Here is a 17,962-nt window from a genome sequence, read left to right on the forward strand (position 1 = left end):
AGCACGAGCTGGCGGATTTCTGTTGCTGCCTAAAGGGCCGTGTCTTCCTGTATCCAAGGCCCCTGCTCAGCTGGTTACTACTGTGAGGGGGGCGCTGCCAGCCCCACTCCCTGGAGAGACTCTGCCTTCCCCCTCAACGGACCCTGCCCCCACGGCCACTACTGCCCACAGGGGACTCTCCACCCCGTGCCCTGCCCCGTGGGGACAACGAGGAGCACCCCAGGTGAGCACCTGCCCTGTGTCTCCCCCGCCCCTCATGGCTGTGGGCCCCTCCTCCTTCCCCTGTGGAGTGGATACAAACAGCACAATAGGAGCAGGGGTGGTCAGGGTCTCTGGTGCTCCCACTGGGGTGGACAGGAAGCCGGGCGATAGGCTTGTGCCATGGTGTGGATGTGAGGGCTTCCCACACGCAGAACAGGGCCCACTCCTCCACCCCATAGGCTGGGCTCTGCCCGCAAAACGCAGGCTGTGCCCTTGGCCAACGCATGGCAGACGGGCCCTGCAGGAGGCCGTGGCCAGCGGCTGCTTCATTCAACACACATTCTGCCGGGCTGCACACTAGCACCGAGGTACAGCAGCGAGACAAGCAGTGAAAGGCCCCTGTCCTCAGAGGTTGATATTCCAATATGGGGACACAGAGCCCATGCACTTTGATCCCCCCTATCCAGGTGGCATCTCTGAGGGGAGCTGCAGGCCCTGCCCAGCTGGCTTCTTCTGCCCCAGCCTGGGTCTCAGCTCTCTTACCGGTTCCTGTGTGACCCTCTCCAAATGCCCCTCGGACCCCAGGGCCTCCAGCCCCACAGCTCTCCCTTGTCCTCAGGTACGTCCCTGGGAGCTGTGGGAGGGACCTCAGTCCCCAAGAAGCCAGGGACCCCCGCCCAGAGCTCAGTCTGGAGCCCTCCAACTGTGGGCCTCAGGCCAGCTCTCAGTGCCTCACAGGAGGACCCTCAATACTCCCATCTCCCAGGCTCCTTCTTTCCCCAACTGCCCCACCCAGCCTCCTGGCCTCCTGCACTCCAGTCACCACGGCCTGAACAAGCCAGAAGGCAGGACCACACACGGACCGTCCTAAGCCCTGAGCTCCCCAATCACACCCAGCCTGGTTCTCAGAGATGTCACTTTGTGTCCAATGCCCAGGGTCACTTTTGCCAACCAGGGGCTGCTCGGCCTGCCCCATGCCACCGAGGGGAGTACCAGCCCTCCCTGGGCTCAGACACCTGCCTCCTGTGTCCACCTGGTTTTTACTGCCCGCACGCCGGCACCGGAGTGCCCAGGCTTTGCCCAGCACATGCCTACTGCCCAGCCGGTATGCCCAGGATCCTCAATCCCCCATGCCTCCCGGGCCCTCTGCTTTCTCCCCAACACCCCCATCTCCCTCTCATTCATTCCTTCATTCCTTCATTCAAAATCCACGGAGTGCCTACTGTGTGCCGGGCGCTATGCTGGCATGAGGACCACCAACGGCGAAGAGCACACTCACAGCCTTCATCCTCCACTCACCTCTACCACCCCAACCCCTGCTGCTTCTCTTCTCTTCGTCTGTTGACTGGCCCGTGCTCCATGCCCTGCCTCTCCCCTCCAGTCCACCTGGGGGCCCAGGGCGAGTACCTGGACCAGAGAGGACAGCAAACAGGAGTCATCGCCTATGCCAACAGTTTGGGCCATGATCGGGGAGTGCCTCCTGAGCACAGCGGGGAGAAGGCTGTGCCTTGAGGCTGGAGCTGCGGAAACGGAGCCCCGCAGGCCAACAGTGGTGCCGCGGCCACCGCACGTCTCGGCCTCAAGCTGAGTCCAGACCCCCTGAACACACTGTGCATGAGCCCACACTCACACACACACAAACCCACACGGGCATATGCAGATACATACACACAGGCACACTCCCTCAGCGCACGCACACACACATATGCTGTCCCCAGGCAGCCCAGCAAACAAATAGGTGTCCACAGAAGTTCATGATCTTTGTCACATCTTAGGTAAATCTGACGGGAAATCTGGCCAATTTCAGGAGTTCTGAGTACATTAGCTTTGCAAGTGTTTGATCCACATGTGACCATACATTTGTCTTTACTGTGACTATGGTGTGAAAGGTTTATGTGCCCCTTAAATGAGTGACCTCTTACCCAGAACATTTACAACATTCCAAGTGCAAAGAGCCTGGCCTGTTGTCCCCATGGTTACATCTTGTACTAGTCGCACACACACAGGAGGACGGCACCTCTGCGGGGAAGTGCCGTGCTCCTGCACCCCCAGCCCACCGCCCAGACCCTCAGCCCACCCTTGCTGAGGGGCTGACTCTCTTACTCTCTGCCTCCTCTGACTAAACTCCCATCTTTCAGCTTCCTACTCCCATTCCTGGTCAGAATTTTTTTTCAGTAGATCCAGCTGCTCCCTTTAAAGCTTTTCCCCTGTTGGAGGATTTCTTCTCCTATTTCCCATTCAAGGTGTGTGCACTGTGTGCCCCTGGCACCTAGCAGCACAGCCCATGAGCTCAAGGAAGTGCTGAGGTCCCCAAAGCCAGAGGATGGGGTTGGGTGGAGGACAAGGGGACCACACAGGCACACCCAGGCAGGGCAGCCGGCGCAGGGGGCCAGGGGGCTCCCACGTGAGACGTGCTTGGTGTGGACCAACATGGTTCCAACTTAGTGCCAGAGAGCCCGCAGTGTCTGGCACCCAATAAGCACCTCACTGGCCAGATGAATGGCCTTTGCCCCATATAGCTTCCCTGCTATCTGGAAATCCTCCAGGAGGGAGCTACTCTGCTGTAAAGGGACAGTAATCCCAGGGAGAGAGACTGAAGCCACTACCATTTCATCACTTCATCGGCTCTGAGAAAGCATCACAGAACTCTGCACCATCGGGGGTAGCAGGATGCTGATGGGTGGGGAGCCCAGCACAGAAACCCGTTCTGCATCAGTCCAGGTATAGTGGAGGCGGGTCCACAGGCACTGGTCAGTCACTCATCTTCACTAACTGCTCCCATCCTCCAGGAACGTGGTCCCCTCGTCTGTGTCCCCCAGGAACCTTCACTCCCCAGGATGCATCAGGCCTCCAGGAAGAGGGTGACTGCTCCGTCTGTCCCCCCGGTCACTACTGCAGGTTAGTAACAGCCCAGTCATTCACCTCCTGCCGCTGCCATCAAAGTGCACCCTGCGGGTGATGAGGCCCCACGGACCCCCTGGCCTGTCCCAAGGCCCCGAACCATGTTGGGGGAGTGAAGGTGTGAGGGGCCGCCTGTCAGACCACAGCCCCACCCAGCGGCACAGGCCTGAAGAGGGAGGGAAAAGCCTGACAATTAGGTGAAGAGAGCCAGGACAGTCAGCACAGACTTAGATCTAAAAATAAATAAACAAGATACATTCAAACAGAGAGAGCATCAGTCTGACGTGACAAAAACTCTGCTCAGTCCCCACCTAAAAATGCAGGGAAGTTCCTTAGAGGCAAGATCCTCTGTGCCTCTGGGCAATCCCCAAGGTCCATACACACTTGGGGGAGATGGACAACCCTCCCTTCTCCCTCTCTTCCTGAACTTTCCACAGTACGAATAGCTTTGGTAAACGGTTGGGCTGCAAAGACAATAAATGGTACCTATAAACAGAATGATCAGAGAACAGGTCTCGGAGCGCCCAGATTCCACTCGGGTGTATGAGACACGTGCTTTGTGCCCCGCTTCCGCTTCCGTGCTATTGGGACATGCTCACTGGAGCAACAGAAGTCACTGGAAGAATGTTGTATTTGGGATTCAGAGATTCAGAGCCTCCTCTGAGAACTTAGGGGCAGGCCCTGGGCCCGACTCCCCCAGAGTAGCCAGACCAAATGAAAGCACGCTGCGGTCTGTGGTCCAGGGACAGCTCCCAGGATTTGCTGAAGGTGCACAGCTACAATTTCCTGAGACGGGGAATGGGGGTCAAAGAAGGGTCGCTCTGTATTTCACACAAAGGTAAAACTGCTTCAGAGCAGATTCTTTTCTACCCAAAAAGTGACAGCAGAGGTTCCTCAGACGCTCCCTCTGGAGGTTCGTCTCCCTGTGCTCAGGAAGTCCATCCTTAGGTCTAGCCTACTTTCTCCTGCTGCGGAGATGGAGATCAGACTGGGCTCTCGGAGCCCAGGCCCAGGGACCTGGCAGGACCAGCAAGTGCAGGCATCCACTGGAGGCCGTGCAGGAAGCTGGTGGAAGACCTGCCAGGCCCTCCTTCCCCATTCCCACAGTGAGAGCAGCGGGACGGCCCGGTCCCCCCCATCCCCCCGCCTTCTCCAGGAGGGGCTTGTCCTGCTGTTGGCAGCCCTGAGTCCTACTCTTTATCCACTGAGCTCCACAAACTCAGCGGAGGAAAGATACCCAGGAACCCAGCTCTTCCTGGAGAATGCAGGCCGGGGCTTCAGCGCTGCACTGGCCCCAGGACCCCTGGGTCTGAGCCTCACACCCGCCTGCTTTATTGCTGGGTGAAGTGTCACATCCTGCTTCGATCGTGTACGTGGATATATTCATGTGCTCCCCCGGGGCAGAGGTCACACTGTGGGTCACAAGGAGACTCTGAACACAGGGCCTGGTGCCCCTCTGGTGCTGGGGCCCTGGGCTCAGAAGAGCTGTCCATCCGGTCTTCTCACTCTTCTCCCCTCTCTCTGGCTGCTAGAGGTGGACAGGTGTGGGGAAAATGTCCTGCTGGTTTTTTCTGCCCACCTGGGACCTCTGAACTGACGACACCAGGTCCCAGGGAGTCCCAGACACTTTGTCTCCAGGGACAGCTGTGTGCCCAGCAGTGCCCACCAGGTAACAGCCCATTCCTCATCCTTGGGGTGTAAAAGAGGCGGAGACCAAGGCTGCCCAGCTGTCACCACAGGACCTACCCTGGCAAAGGAAGTTTTTTGGTCAAAAGCAGACTCTAAAAATAGTTGACCCCCAGTATTGTGAGTCTAATACGTATGTGCGTACACACATGTGTGTAATTACATACGTCATATGTATGTAAAATGCAGTGTGAATATGTACCTGATGCAGTTCAGATGGTTACTGATTTGACCAATGCAACAGCAAGTGGAGTTAGGACTGGCCTCCAGGCCTCTCAACTCCTGGGCCCGTAGAATCCCCCAGGCCACCCCTGGACACGTGCTCCCCACAGTCCTGGTGCAGTCCCCCACCTGCCATGGTGGAGCAGCCTCCCTGCTTTCCACAGGACCCAACTCAACCCCATGTGCTTCAGGTTTTTACTGCCCAGAGGGCAGTGGAGGACCCACCCTGTGCCCGCTTAACACCGTGACAGCTGCCCCCGGAGCCAAGCAGCAAGAGGACTGTAGGCCTTGCCCCCCGGGGCGCTGGTGCAAAGCCGGTGAGGCACCCGTGCCACAGCCTGGAGTGCGCTGGTCCTGCCAAGGGCACGGGGAGGCCCTTTGGGCAGGAGGGGGAGGATGGAAAGTGAGCACAGCCCTTGCTCTCCAGGAGACCCGGCCACCCACCCCTGCCCTGCAGGTCACTACTGCCCGGGAGGGAGTGAGACCCACCCAGGAACCCCCCAGGCCTGCCCTGAGCACACATACCTGGCAGCAGAAGGAGGCCAGAGTCAGGCAGAATGCCTCCCCTGCCCTGCCGGGTACCACTGCTCATCCCCAGGTGAGAGGCTCTCTCCAGGCCAGATGCAGAGCCCTCTAGGAAGGAGAGATGGGAGGTCACTGGGAGGCGCTGTGGGGCATCCCTTCTTTGCCTGCTGCTTTTGCCCCCAGGTCTCTCTTCCTTCGAAGGCCATCCCTGTCCTCCAGGCCACTGGTGTCCAGGTGATCAGGGTGCCTTTCTCTGCCCACCTGGAACCTTTCGGACAGAGCCAGGGGCATCCTTATGGGAAGACTGTGAGCTCTGTCCCCCTGGCTACTACTGCCCCGAGGCTCAGCTGAGGGGCCAGGCAACTGTGTTTCCAATCGCCTGCAGAGCTGGATCTGAATGTCCTGCAGGTAAGACTGCTGGCCCTCCCCTCACTTCCCAGCCCCCGCCCACACCCCTGAAGCTTAAGCCAGGTCTCACATAGGAGGCCCTTATCAAGCAGAGCACATCACCTGCTTGCCTTAGCAACTCTCTGCTTGCTGCTTGCTTGGTTGGGTCTGTGGACCTAGATCTCCCCAAGACCAGGGTGTCTTGGTCTGTTCCTGTCTCCCTAAGGTGCTGTGGCTGAGGTCTCATGCAGGGCTGGCTCCTACTGTGGGCCCCAGACTGGAGTCCCCCCTCTCTGCCCTGGGGGCTATGCCTGCCCTGCCGGCTCCTCCACCTACTCTGGCCCCGGGCAGCTGTGAGTACCCTCCCCTGTCTGTGTGAGTCTGAGGCTCCCTCCATGTCTCAGCCTCTGGGCTCTCCAGATAGCAGTCAACTCCCTCAGCCTCCACAGGACGCAGGCCAAACAGCAGGGCCCAGAGACAAGTACTGATAACCCTTTGCAGGTGCTTCCCAGCGGGACTTTCCCATGCCGCAGCCCCTGCCTCTGCCCCGGGCAAGGGAGGGTGAGGAAGCGGATTGCGCTGAGATGCCCTTCATAAGTTTCCAGGGCTGTCCTGTGTGAGGTGGCCAGATCTGGCAAATAGAAACACAGGAAACCCAGTTACATTGAAATTTCAGGTAAACAACAAATCAATGTGCAGTATGAGTATGACTTATGCAATATCTGGGATGTATTTATGCTCATTGTTTACCCATTGTTCATTACTCATTGTTGATCTGAAATTCGAATATGACTGGGCATCACACACGTCGTCTGGCAACCCCAATCCTCTGTCCAGGACCGACTCTCCCAGCACACCTGACTGTGACCCCAAGCCAGTCAGGTCCCTTCCACACACACAGGGATTTCTCCAGGGTGAAGTAGGCAGGGAGCACAGGCCTGGACACTGCCCAATGGCCTGGCCACCTGGGCATGGCTCGGCCTCCTCTGAGAAGGCAGCTTGACCTGCTTAGGCTCCATCAGATGCAAGGCCACGCCAGGGCCCCCTGTCTGGGCTAATATCAGGGTATCCCTTTCCCCTGCCAGCTTAAGACCCAGATTGGAGAATGTTGGCCCTGCTAGTGAGATGAGAACAATAGCACACACGGACCCCATCAGCATGAAGCTGAGGTCTGGGGGGTCCATGTCTCTGTGCAGTTGCGAGTTTCCCTATTACTGCCCACCGGGCAGCACCCATCCACTTGCATGCCCTGGGGGCTCCGAGGCCCTGAATGGGAGCGGCCTCAGGATCTCCAAGGAGTCTTGCTGCCACCTCTGTGAAGCTGGCACCTACCGCAACCGGGCCCTGGACGCCCTGCCCTGCCAGCCCTGCCCAGCCGGATTCAGCTGCCACCAGGGTGAGTTCGGAAACCTGGGTAACAGCAAGACAGGGGGGCCCAGGCCTCAAGTCAGAAGTGGGCATAGCCCAGTGTGGAGGATGGAGGTGGCAGGCAGGGGGGACCCCACGGGCCCTGGGAGTGTGCAGGGGAAGGGGCCTGTAGTGTTTCTCAGCTGGTAAAGACCCAAGAAGTGAGGAGAACACATGCGAAGGAGGATTCAGAGCAGCAGGTGCCATGGTCTGTGTGATGTTCGGTTTAAACAGCCTCTGAATTACAGAGGGTGCACAGCACCGTGCAGATTAGCATGGTGGAGCCGGCAGCCCAGGTGCTCCCCAAAGCAGGACCCCACTGCCCAGTGTGTCAGCACTGCCCGCTATGCCCTCGCGTCTGCCAAGAGAGACAGAAGCATGTTCGGAGGCAGCCGGGAGCCCAAGGGGACTGTTGGGGGGGTGGACACCATAGGGTACAGAGGCTCCACTCTCCTCCCCATCCTAGAGTCTCCCTGTGTTGGCTTTGCTGTCTCCCCGAACCCCCACACCCTCCAGCAACTTGTTCTTCCCCTGGACTCTGCCGTTTCTCATCCACCCCCACCTCAGCCAGAGTTCATGACGCAGAATTTCCCCTCCATTTCCCTCCAGGGACAGAGAGTTACCACAGCCAGCCCTGCCCCATGGGGCACTACTGTCCTGCTGGGACCCACAACCCCAGGCCCTGCCCATCAGGAACCTTTAGAAACAGCAGCCAGGCGGGGGCAGTGGGAGAGTGCCTGCCGTGCCCCGCAGGCACCTTCAGCGCCAGGCCTGGTCAGACTGGCTGCCTCCCCTGCGGGAGCTCTGCTTTCTCCCCACCCGGTGAGTCTCACTGACACCCACCACCCCACTGGCTAATTGTCCTTGTCGGCAGACACTGGCTCTAAACACACCAATTCTCCTATCACTGCAGCTTTGAGGGTCAACAGTGCCAGGTTTCAGAAAGCCATCTTATCTTTGAGCATAGCTGTTTTCCTAAAGCTGCAATAGGTGAGAGAATGGACATCCTGTGACTCCATGGCTCCAGTGTGTGGTGTGTGTGGGGATGAAATGTCTGTGCAATTTCAACAAGCAAGTGAGTGAGCATGAGGAAACCAGCTTAGAGAGGTTGAGCAGCTTGCTCTAGATGACCTGGCTAGTAGGGGAGCTGGGGCTCTGCTCTGGGGCTCTGCTCTGAGTCTCTGCATGGTTCCGAGGCTGCTGAAGGCTCTTAATGGCAGCATCAGCCTGGCCCGGTTTCCCCAAGCCCGTGTCTGTCTTGGAAAGGTAGGATCAGGTGTGGAGCTGTAAGCACAGCTTTCAGCTTAGGCCAATGGCTTCTTGCTGATCCCCTTCCCCTCCCCTCATTTCAACAAGTGGTCTTCACATGGTTTTTGCTGTGTGAACCATTTGCAACAAGTGAACATGGTCCACTGTGCAAGCAGGAGAAGTAACCAGATAATCCCACAGTGAGAAATTTAAAAGTCAACCATATCACATTTAACCTCACTGGGGGCTCCCTCCAATCCTGCCCCCTGCTGAGGGCTGACCCCTGATCTCCACTGATGGTGCTGGCAGACTTTATCTGGAACAGTAATGATGTTATCACACAAAACTGGGTTTCTCTTGTTGATGCACTTTAAAAACCCAATTATTACAGCATCAGCTTTTGGGAAAAGAAAACAGCTTTATTGCTAGATCAATCTACAAGGAGACAGGGGCATATGCCCCAGCTCTGTCTCTTCGATCTAGGGCTTGGGGCACAATTTATGGGATGAAGAGCAGGGTGATCTGAAGTGGGAATAGATGATTGGAGGTGAGAAGAAGTGAGGTAACTGATGATCTGGCTCTTCATAGGACACGTGTTCAGAAAATGGCGGCATTACCATGATCTGAGGGTAAAGTTTTTAGCTCCTTGATGTCAAAAAGGTCACTTATCGAGCGTTCGTGCAGACCCAGTTGATGGATTGGTGGTCTCAACTGGCCTGAACTGGACAAGGGAGGACTCTCAGTTCCTGAAAGACAACTCTTAATTACTCTGCTGACAAGATGAGGTCAGTTGAACTGGTCCTAAAGGACCCGTAGTTACAAATCTCCAGATTTTTGTTGTTCATTCCTCAATCTTGAGGGATATAGGGTGACAACTGCTCTAGCTTCTTCCTGCTGATAAAGGGCATAGGTTGTTCCATCTCATTGAACCAGTCCCTTAGTAAGGCGGTGATGCACATGGGATCCCAAGGTTGGGCCTATATTGTGTAAGCAAGCAACCAGGTATTTAATAAGAAGCATTTCTAGAGAAACAAAAAGAAAAATAAGCTTAATGGTTGGAGCAAATTATAAACAGTGTCTGAGCCCAGGGGAAACCAGTAAAAAAGATTTCTAGATGTCAAAGTTGAAGCATCTTTTGCAGTTTGAAATGCCTCTGATGATGCCATCATGTGTTCAGGTATCTTTCTGAGTGGCTTACATAGCACCAGGCATGAATCTCTCCTAAGTATTTTTTTAACTTTTATTTTATTTTAATTGAATTCATAATAGTTTACATCAATGTGAGATTTCAGTTGTACATTATTTCTTGTCTGTCACCACATAAGTAGTCCCCTTCACCCCCTGTGCCCACCCCCTACCCCCTATCCCCTGGTAACCACTGAACTGTTTTCTTTGTTGATGTATTTGTTTATATTCCACATATGAGTGAAATCATCTGGTGTTCGTCTTTCTCTGACTGGCTTCTTTCGCTTAGCATAAATCCCTCCAGGACCATCCATGTTGTTGCAAATGGGATGATTTTGTCCTTTTTATGGCTGAGTAGTATTCCATTGTGTATATATACCACATCCAATCATCAGTCAGTGGGCACTTGGATAGTTTCCATGTCTCTGCTCTTGTGAATAGTGCTGCAATGAACATAGGGGTGCTTATGTTACTTTGGATTATTGATTTTAAGTTGTTTGGGTAGATACCGAGTTGTGGGATAACTGGGTCGAATGGTATTTCTATTTTTAGTTTTTTGAGGAATCTCCATACTGTTTTCCCTGGTGGCTGCACCAGTTTGCGTTCCCATCAGCAGTGGATGAGGGTTACCTTCTCTCTACAGCCTCTCCAACATTGGTTATTTTTAGTCTTAGTGATTATAGCCATTTTAACAGGTGTAAGGGGGTGTCTTAGTGTAGTTTTGATTTGCATTTCCCTGATGATTAGTGATGTTGAACATCTTTTCATGTGTTTATTGGCCATCTGTATATCTTCTTTGGAAAAATGTCTATTCATCTCCTCTGCCCATTTTTTTTTATCGGACTGTTTCATTTTTTGTTGTTCAGTTGTGTGAGTTCCCTATATATTATGGAGATTAACCTCTTATCAGACACATGATTTCCAAATGTTTTCTCCCAATTGGTGGGTTGTCTCTTTGTTTTGATCCTAGTTTCTTTTGCCTTGCAGAAGCTCTTTAGTCTGATGAACTCCCACTTGTTTAATTTTTCTTTTGTTTTCCTTGTCTGAGAACACATGGTATTCAAAAAGATGCTGTTGAGTTCGATGTCAAAGAGTGTACTACCTATGTTATCTTCCAGGAGTTTCATAGTTTCAGGACTTATCTTCAACTCTTCGATCCATTTTGAGTTTGTTTTTGTGTATTGTGTGAGATAATGGTCTACTTTCATTCTTTTGCATGTGGCTGTCCAGTTTTCCCGACACCATTTATTGAAGAGATTGTCTTTTCTCCATTGTATGTTCTTGGCATCTTTGTCAAAGATTAGCTGTCTGTAGATGTGTGGTTTTATTTCTGCACTTTCAATTCTCTTCCATTGATCTGTGTGCCTGTTGTTGTAGCAGTACCATGCTGTTTTGTTTACTATGGCTTTGTAGTACATTTTGAAGTCAGGGATTGTGATGCCTCAAACTTCATTCTTTTTTCTCTTAGCAGTTCGGGGTCTTTGGTTGCCCCATATGAATTTTAGGATTCTTTGTTCTATTTCCGTGAAGAATGTCATTGGGATTCTGATTGAGATTGCATTGAATCTGTAGGTTACTTTGGGTAGGATGGACATTTTAGCTATGTTTATTCTTCCAATCCATGTGCATGGAATCTCTTTCCATCTCTTTGTCATTATCTAGTTCTTTCAATAATGTCTTATACCTTTCATTGTATAAGTCCTTCACCTCTTTAGTTAAATTTATTCCTGGTACTTTATTCGTTTTGTTGCAATTGTAAAGGGAGTTGTATTCTTGAGTTCTCTTTCCATAAGTTCGTTATTAGAGAGTAGAAATGCAACTGATTTTTGTAAGCTGATTTTGTACCCCGCAAATTTACTGTAGTTGTTAATTATTTCTAATAGTTTCTGATGGATTCCTTAGGGTTTTCTATATATAAGATCATGTCATCTGCAAACAGCGAGAATTTCATTTCTTCACTCCCTGTTTGGATTCCTTTTATTCCTTTTTCTTGCCTGATTGCTCTGGCCAGGACCTCCAGAACTATGTTAAATAAGAGTGGTGATAGAGGGCGTCCTTGTCTCGTTCCTGTTCTCAGAGGGATGACGTTCAGTTTTTCCCCATTGAGCATGATGTTGGCTGTGGGTTTGTCCTATATGGCCTTTATTATGTTGAGGTAATTTCCTTATATCCCCATTTTGTTAAGAGTTTTTATCACAAATGGCTGTTGGATCTTGTCAAATGCTTTCTCTGCATTTATTGAGATGATCATGTGGTTTTTAGTCATCATTTTGTTAATGTGGTGTATCACATTGATCGATTTGCAGATGTTGAACCATCCTTGTGTCCCTGGAATAATTCCCACTTGATCATGATGTATGATCTTTTTGATGTATTGCTGTATTCTGGTTGCCAATATTTTGTTGAGGATTTTTGCATCTACGTTCATCAGTGATATTGGCCTGTAATCTTCCTTTTTTGTGTTGTCCTTGTCAGGCTTTGATTTCAGAGTAATGTTGGCCTCGTAGAATGTGTTAGGAAGCATTCCATCTTCCTTAATTTTTTGGAATAGCTTGAGAATGGTAGGTATTAAATCCTCTCTGAAAGTTTGGTAGAATTCCCCAGGGAAGCCATCTGGTCATGGGCTTTTATTCTTTGGGATGCTTTTGATTACTGTTTCAATCTCTTTACTTGTGATTGGTTGGTCTATTCAGATTGTCTTTTTCTTCTTGATTCAGCTTTGTGAGGTTGTACAAGTCTAAAAATTTATCCATTTCCTCTAGATTCTCCATTTTGTTCACATATAGTTTTTCATAGTATTCTCTTATAATCTGTTGTATTTCTGTGGTATCTGTTGTTATTTCTCCTTTTCATTTCTAATTTTATTTATCTGAGCTTTCTCTCTTTTTTTCTTTGTAAGTCCGGCTAGGAGTTTGTCAATTTTATTTATCTTCCCAAAGAAACAGCTCTTTGTTTCACTGATCCTTTTTACTGCTCTTTTTTGTTTCAATAGCATTTATTTCTGCTCTGATTTTTGTTATTTCTTTCCTTCTGCTGACTTTGGACTTTGTTGGTTCTTCTTTTTCTAATTCACTTAGGTGTAATTTGAGGTTGCTTATTTGGGATTTTTCTTGTTTGTTAAGGTGAGCCTGTATTGCGATCAATTTCCCTCTTAATACAGCTTTTGCTGCATCTCATATGAGTTGGTATGGTAGGATTTCATTTTCATTTGTCTCCAGATATTTTTTGTTTTCTCCTTTAGTTTCTTCAATGGTCCATTGCTTATTCAATAGCATGTTGTTTAGTCTCCACATCTTTGTATCTTTCTCAGCTTTTTTCTTGTAAATCATTTCTAGCTTCATAGCAGTGTGATTAGAAAAGATGCTTGTTATTATTTCAATCTTCTTAAATTTACTGAGGCTTGCCTTGTTTCCCAACATATAGTCTGTCCTTGAGAATGTTCTGTGCGCACTTGAGAAGAATGTGTATTATGCTGTTTTTGGGTGGAATGTTCTATATATGTCTAAGTCCACCTGGTCCAGCTTTTCATTTAATTCCACTGTTTCCTTGTTGATTTTCTGTCTAGATGATCTATCCATTGATGTCAGTGTAGTGCTGAGGTCCCCTACTAGTATTGTGTTGTTATTAATATCTTCTTTTAGGTTTGTTAATAGTTGCTTTATGTACTTTGGTGCTCCTGTGTTGGGTACATAGATATTTACGTGTTATTTCTTCTTGATGGAGTGTCCCATCAATAATTATATACTGCCCCTCTTTGTCTCTCTTTACCTGTCTCATCTTGAGGTCTACTTTTTCTGATATAAGGATGGCAACACCTGCTTTCTTTTGTTTGCCATTAGCTTGGAGTATCCTATTCCATCCCTTCACTCTGAGCCTGTGTTTGTCATCAGAGTTGAGATGTGTTTCTTGGAGGCAGCATATTGTTGGGTCTTGTTCTTTAATCCATCTCACCATTCTGTGTCTTTTTATTGGAGAATTCAATCCTTCTGCATTTAGGGTGATTATCGATACATGAGGGCTTAATGCTGCCATGTTACCATTTGTTTTCCGGTTCTCCTGCATTTCCTTTGTTTCTCATCCTGTGTATTTTGGTCTACCAGTTGAATTATGTACTTTTTCATGATTTGTTTCTCTTTGTTTTCTCCTTATTTATTATTCGTGTATCTGTTCTGCTTTTTTGTTTAGTGGTTACCGTGAGGTTTGTATGCAAAATCTCATGGATAAGATAGTCCCTTTTCTGAGGGCCTCTTATTTCCTTAAACTAAACCGATTCAATCTCTTTCCTCTTCCCCTCCTGAGTTGTTTTTCTCACATCTTATTCCATCTTGTGTTATGACTTTGTGGTTAAAACAACAAGATTATCTTTGTTTCTTGTGTTTTCCTTCCCTTTGTCTTTAATGCTATACTGGAGTATTTGCTAACTTTTTCTGATTCTATCTGTTTATCTCCTTATTCCATGATTTCTAACCCCTTTCTCCCTTTCTTTTTTCAGGTATGAGGGTCTTCTTGAGGATTTCTTGTAGGGGGGATCTTATGGCTATGAACTCCCTTAGCTTATGTTTGTCTGGGAAAGTTTTTATTTCTCCATCATATCTGAAGGATATTTTTGCTGGATAGAGTATTCTTGGCTGAAAGTTTTTGTCCTTCAAAGATTTGAATATGTCATTCCAATCTCTCCTAGCCTGTAATATTTCTGCAGAGAAATCTGCTGAAAACCTGATAGGGGTTCCTTTGTAAGTTATTTTCTTCTGCCTTGCTGCCCTTAATATTCTTTCTTTGTCATTCACTTTTGCCAGTTTCTCTACTGTATGCCTTGCCATAGGTCTTTTGATGTTGACATATTTAGGATATCAGATAGCTTCTTCCAAATGAATTTACGTCTCTTTCCCTAGGTTTGGGAAGTTCTCTGCTATTATTTATTTGAACAAGCTTTCTGTTCCATTCTCCTTCTCTTCTTCTTCTGGAATACCTATAATTCTTATGTTGCATTTCTTGAGTCGGATATTTCTCGGAGACTTTCTTCATTTCTTTTCAGGCTTACTTCTCTCTCCTCCTCTATCTGGAGCATTTCAACATGTCTATCTTCGATTATGCTGATATACTACTCTATGGTGTCTGCTTGAGCGTTCAGGGAATCCATATTTTGTTTTATTTCTTCTATTGTGTCTTTCATCTCTAATATTTCTGATTGATTCTTCTTTATAGTTTCAATCTCTTTTGTGAAGTCGCTGCTGAACTCGTTGACTTGTTTCTCTACATTCTCTTTTAACTCATTGAGTGTTTTGATTATATCTATTTTGAATTCTTTGTTGTTTAGATTACATATTTCTACATCCTCAGGACAGATTTCTTGGTACTTGTCATTTTCTCCCTTGTCTGGAGGTCTGATATAGTGTTTGATATTGTTAGGAGGGGTGGCTCCACTTTTTGGCATCCTGGTATTATTTGGTTGCAGTTACCACCTATCACCACTTGGTGGGGGGCAAGAGCCATGTATTCTGAACCCTCTACAATCCACCAACATCCCAGGCACTGGAGCTGGCTCTGGTCGGGTGGGAGGAGGGGCACTTTCTCCTGCGTGCTTTCTATGTTTGTTGCTCTGCCCTCGCTCTCTGCTCTCCTGGGGTGTTGGCTTGATGAGGTCGCTCTCTGCATTTGCTTTCACCTCGGTAGGGGCTTTCCCTTAGGCTGTGGGGGCCCTCGAACATCTTTGATGTTCCCATGAACTTACATCTCCTCCCCCATTCCTTCCCTCTCGGAGGCCTCCCATGGTCCCAAATTGCAGTCTTTAGGGGAGGGACTGAAGTTTTCTCCTACCCCATTCCATCCTCCTCTGAAGTGGGCTCCAGTCTCTCCACCCTCCATCGTATGGCTGTGTGGGTCTCTCAGACATTTTTTGTGTTGTGTTTGGATGTCCTCTGTTGGAGTATGAATGTCTTTTTCATTGTATGTTGGAGGAGTGAGATTACTTGGAAAGCTCACTCCACCACAATACTGACATCACCTCTGCCCCTCTTAAGTTTATATCAAGTTGTCCAGCTTCAGTTTGCAGGGCTACAGGAAAAAGATGGTTTCAGTTTCAGTGGTTCCAATTGAAAATGATAGAAAAAATTGAAAACGTTAGTTTGGAGATTTGTAGCCAGATATTTCAGCAGTCTAGACGAATTCAGGATCCAGTCAAATGTATAGATAGAAAACAACACCTCAAAGACAATTAACAGAACTAGAATCTAATATCCACAAATATGTACTGTAGTTCCTATTGAAATACAATTTTTCTCTCTAAAAGCACCCTCATGTTTACCAAAGATGGCCAAATTCAGACTAATTGGTTTGCAAAATAAGCTAGCTTCAATGAACTTGGCCCAATTATTTACATAAGTACAGCAAGATAGCAGTTGATCATATGGACTGTTTTATGTATTTATTTTTATTGTGGTAACATTGGTTTATAACATTATATAAATGTCAGGTGTACATCATTGTATGTTTTAATTTCTGTGTAGATTAGAACATGTTCACCACCCAAAGACTAATTGCCGTCCATCACCATGACCATGTGCCTAATCACCCTTTTCACCCTCCTCCCTCCCCCCTTCCCCTCTGGTAACCAAAAATCCAATCTCTGTCTCTACATGTTTGTTTGTTGTTGTTTTTATCTTCCACTTATGAATGAGATCGTACAGTATTTGACTTTTTTCCCTCTGACTTATTTCACTTAACATAATACCCTCAAAGATCATCCATGTTGTCAGAAATGGCAGGATTTCATCATTTCTTATGGCTGAATGGTATTCCATTGTGTATATATACCACATCTTCTTTATCCATTTGAACCTTGATGGGCATCTAGGTTGCTTCCAAGTCTTGGCTGTTGTGAATAATGCTACGATGAACATAGGGGTGTGTGTATCTTTGTGTTTTCATGTTCTTTGGGAAAACACCCAGCAGTGGAGTAGCTGGATCATGTGGTAGATCTATTCTTAATTTTTTGAGGAATCTCCATACTGTTTTCTACAGTAGTTGCACCAGTTTGCACTCCAATCAGCAGTGCACGAGGGTTCCCTTCTCTCCACCTCCTCTCCAACACTGATTGTTTCCTGTCTTGTTAATTATAGCCATTCTGACGGGAGTGAGGTGATATCTCATTGTAGTTTTGATTTGCATTTCCCTGATAGTTAATGATGTTGAACATATTTTCATCTGCCTGTTGGCCATCTGTATATCTTCTTTGGAGAAATGTCTGTTCAAATCTTTTGCCCGTTTTTTAAATTGGGCTGCTGGTTTTTTTGTTGTTGAGATGTATGAGTTCTTTGTATATTCTGGATATTAACCCCTTATAAGATATATGGCTTGCAAATATCTTCTCCTGATTGTTAGGTTGTCTTTTCATTTTGTTGATGGTTTCCTTTGCTGTGCAGAAGCTTTTTAGTTTGATGTAGTCCAGTTTGTTTTTTCTATTGTTTCCCTTGCCCGGTCAGACATGGTACTTGAAAATATGCTACTAAGACCGATGTCAAATTGTGTACTACCTATGTTTTCTTCTAGAAGTTTAATAGTTTCAGGTCTTACATTCAAGTCTTTAATCCATTTTGAGATGATTTTTGTGTATGGTGTAAGATAACAGTCTACTTTCATTCGTTTGCATATGGCTGTCCAGTTTTCCCAACACCATTTGTTGAAGAGACTTTCCTTTCTCCATCATATGCTCTTGGCTCCCTTGTTGAATATTAGCTCTCCATATAGGTGTGGGTTTATTTCTGGGCTCTTGATTCTGCTCCATTGATCTGTGTGTCTGTTGCCAGTACCATGCTGTTTTGGTTACTATAGCTTTTAAATCTGCTTTGCTGGAACTTTTCATAAGGAATCTCAGACTGAACTTTAAAGGTCCTTGAAGCCAGGAAAACCTACCCAAGGACTTGTCTTCAGACTCCGCCTGCAATACCTTTAGATGTGGGTGAATTCCTCTCTTCTCCTGAGGTTCCCCAAAATATCCTGAAGTTCCTTGCACGTGCCAGGAAAGTGACCATATTTACTCACCTGGTAAGGTGACTGGGAGTCCCGTAAGCGAGGTACCAGGTCAATATTTCCAAGCAGCTTTAGTCCATAAAGTCAATCTTTCTTCCTCAAAGCTGTCTGGTCATATCTGAGTCTATGAATGTTTCTCTCAAATATGACATCCCAGTCAAAGCCTTAGTAC

The 17,962-nt window shown here is 48.2% G+C and overlaps 1 protein-coding gene across 1 annotated transcript in view; it reads left to right on the forward strand.

Annotated features, from left to right (window-relative positions):
• The first annotated feature begins 5,567 nt into the window (after positions 1 to 5,567).
• The window catches only part of LOC123288801 (uncharacterized), a 34,883-nt gene continuing 22,488 nt past the window's right edge, over positions 5,568 to 17,962 (forward strand). Inside the window, exons 1-2 of the mRNA XM_070520254.1 lie at positions 5,568 to 5,608; positions 7,119 to 7,318. Coding sequence (XP_070376355.1) covers positions 5,568 to 5,608; positions 7,119 to 7,318 — 241 coding nt within the window. The remainder of the gene's footprint in view (positions 5,609 to 7,118; positions 7,319 to 17,962) is intronic.

This window comes from Equus asinus, chromosome 11 (genome assembly GCF_041296235.1).
Source record: "Equus asinus isolate D_3611 breed Donkey chromosome 11, EquAss-T2T_v2, whole genome shotgun sequence".
Lineage (NCBI taxonomy): Eukaryota > Metazoa > Chordata > Mammalia > Perissodactyla > Equidae > Equus > Equus asinus.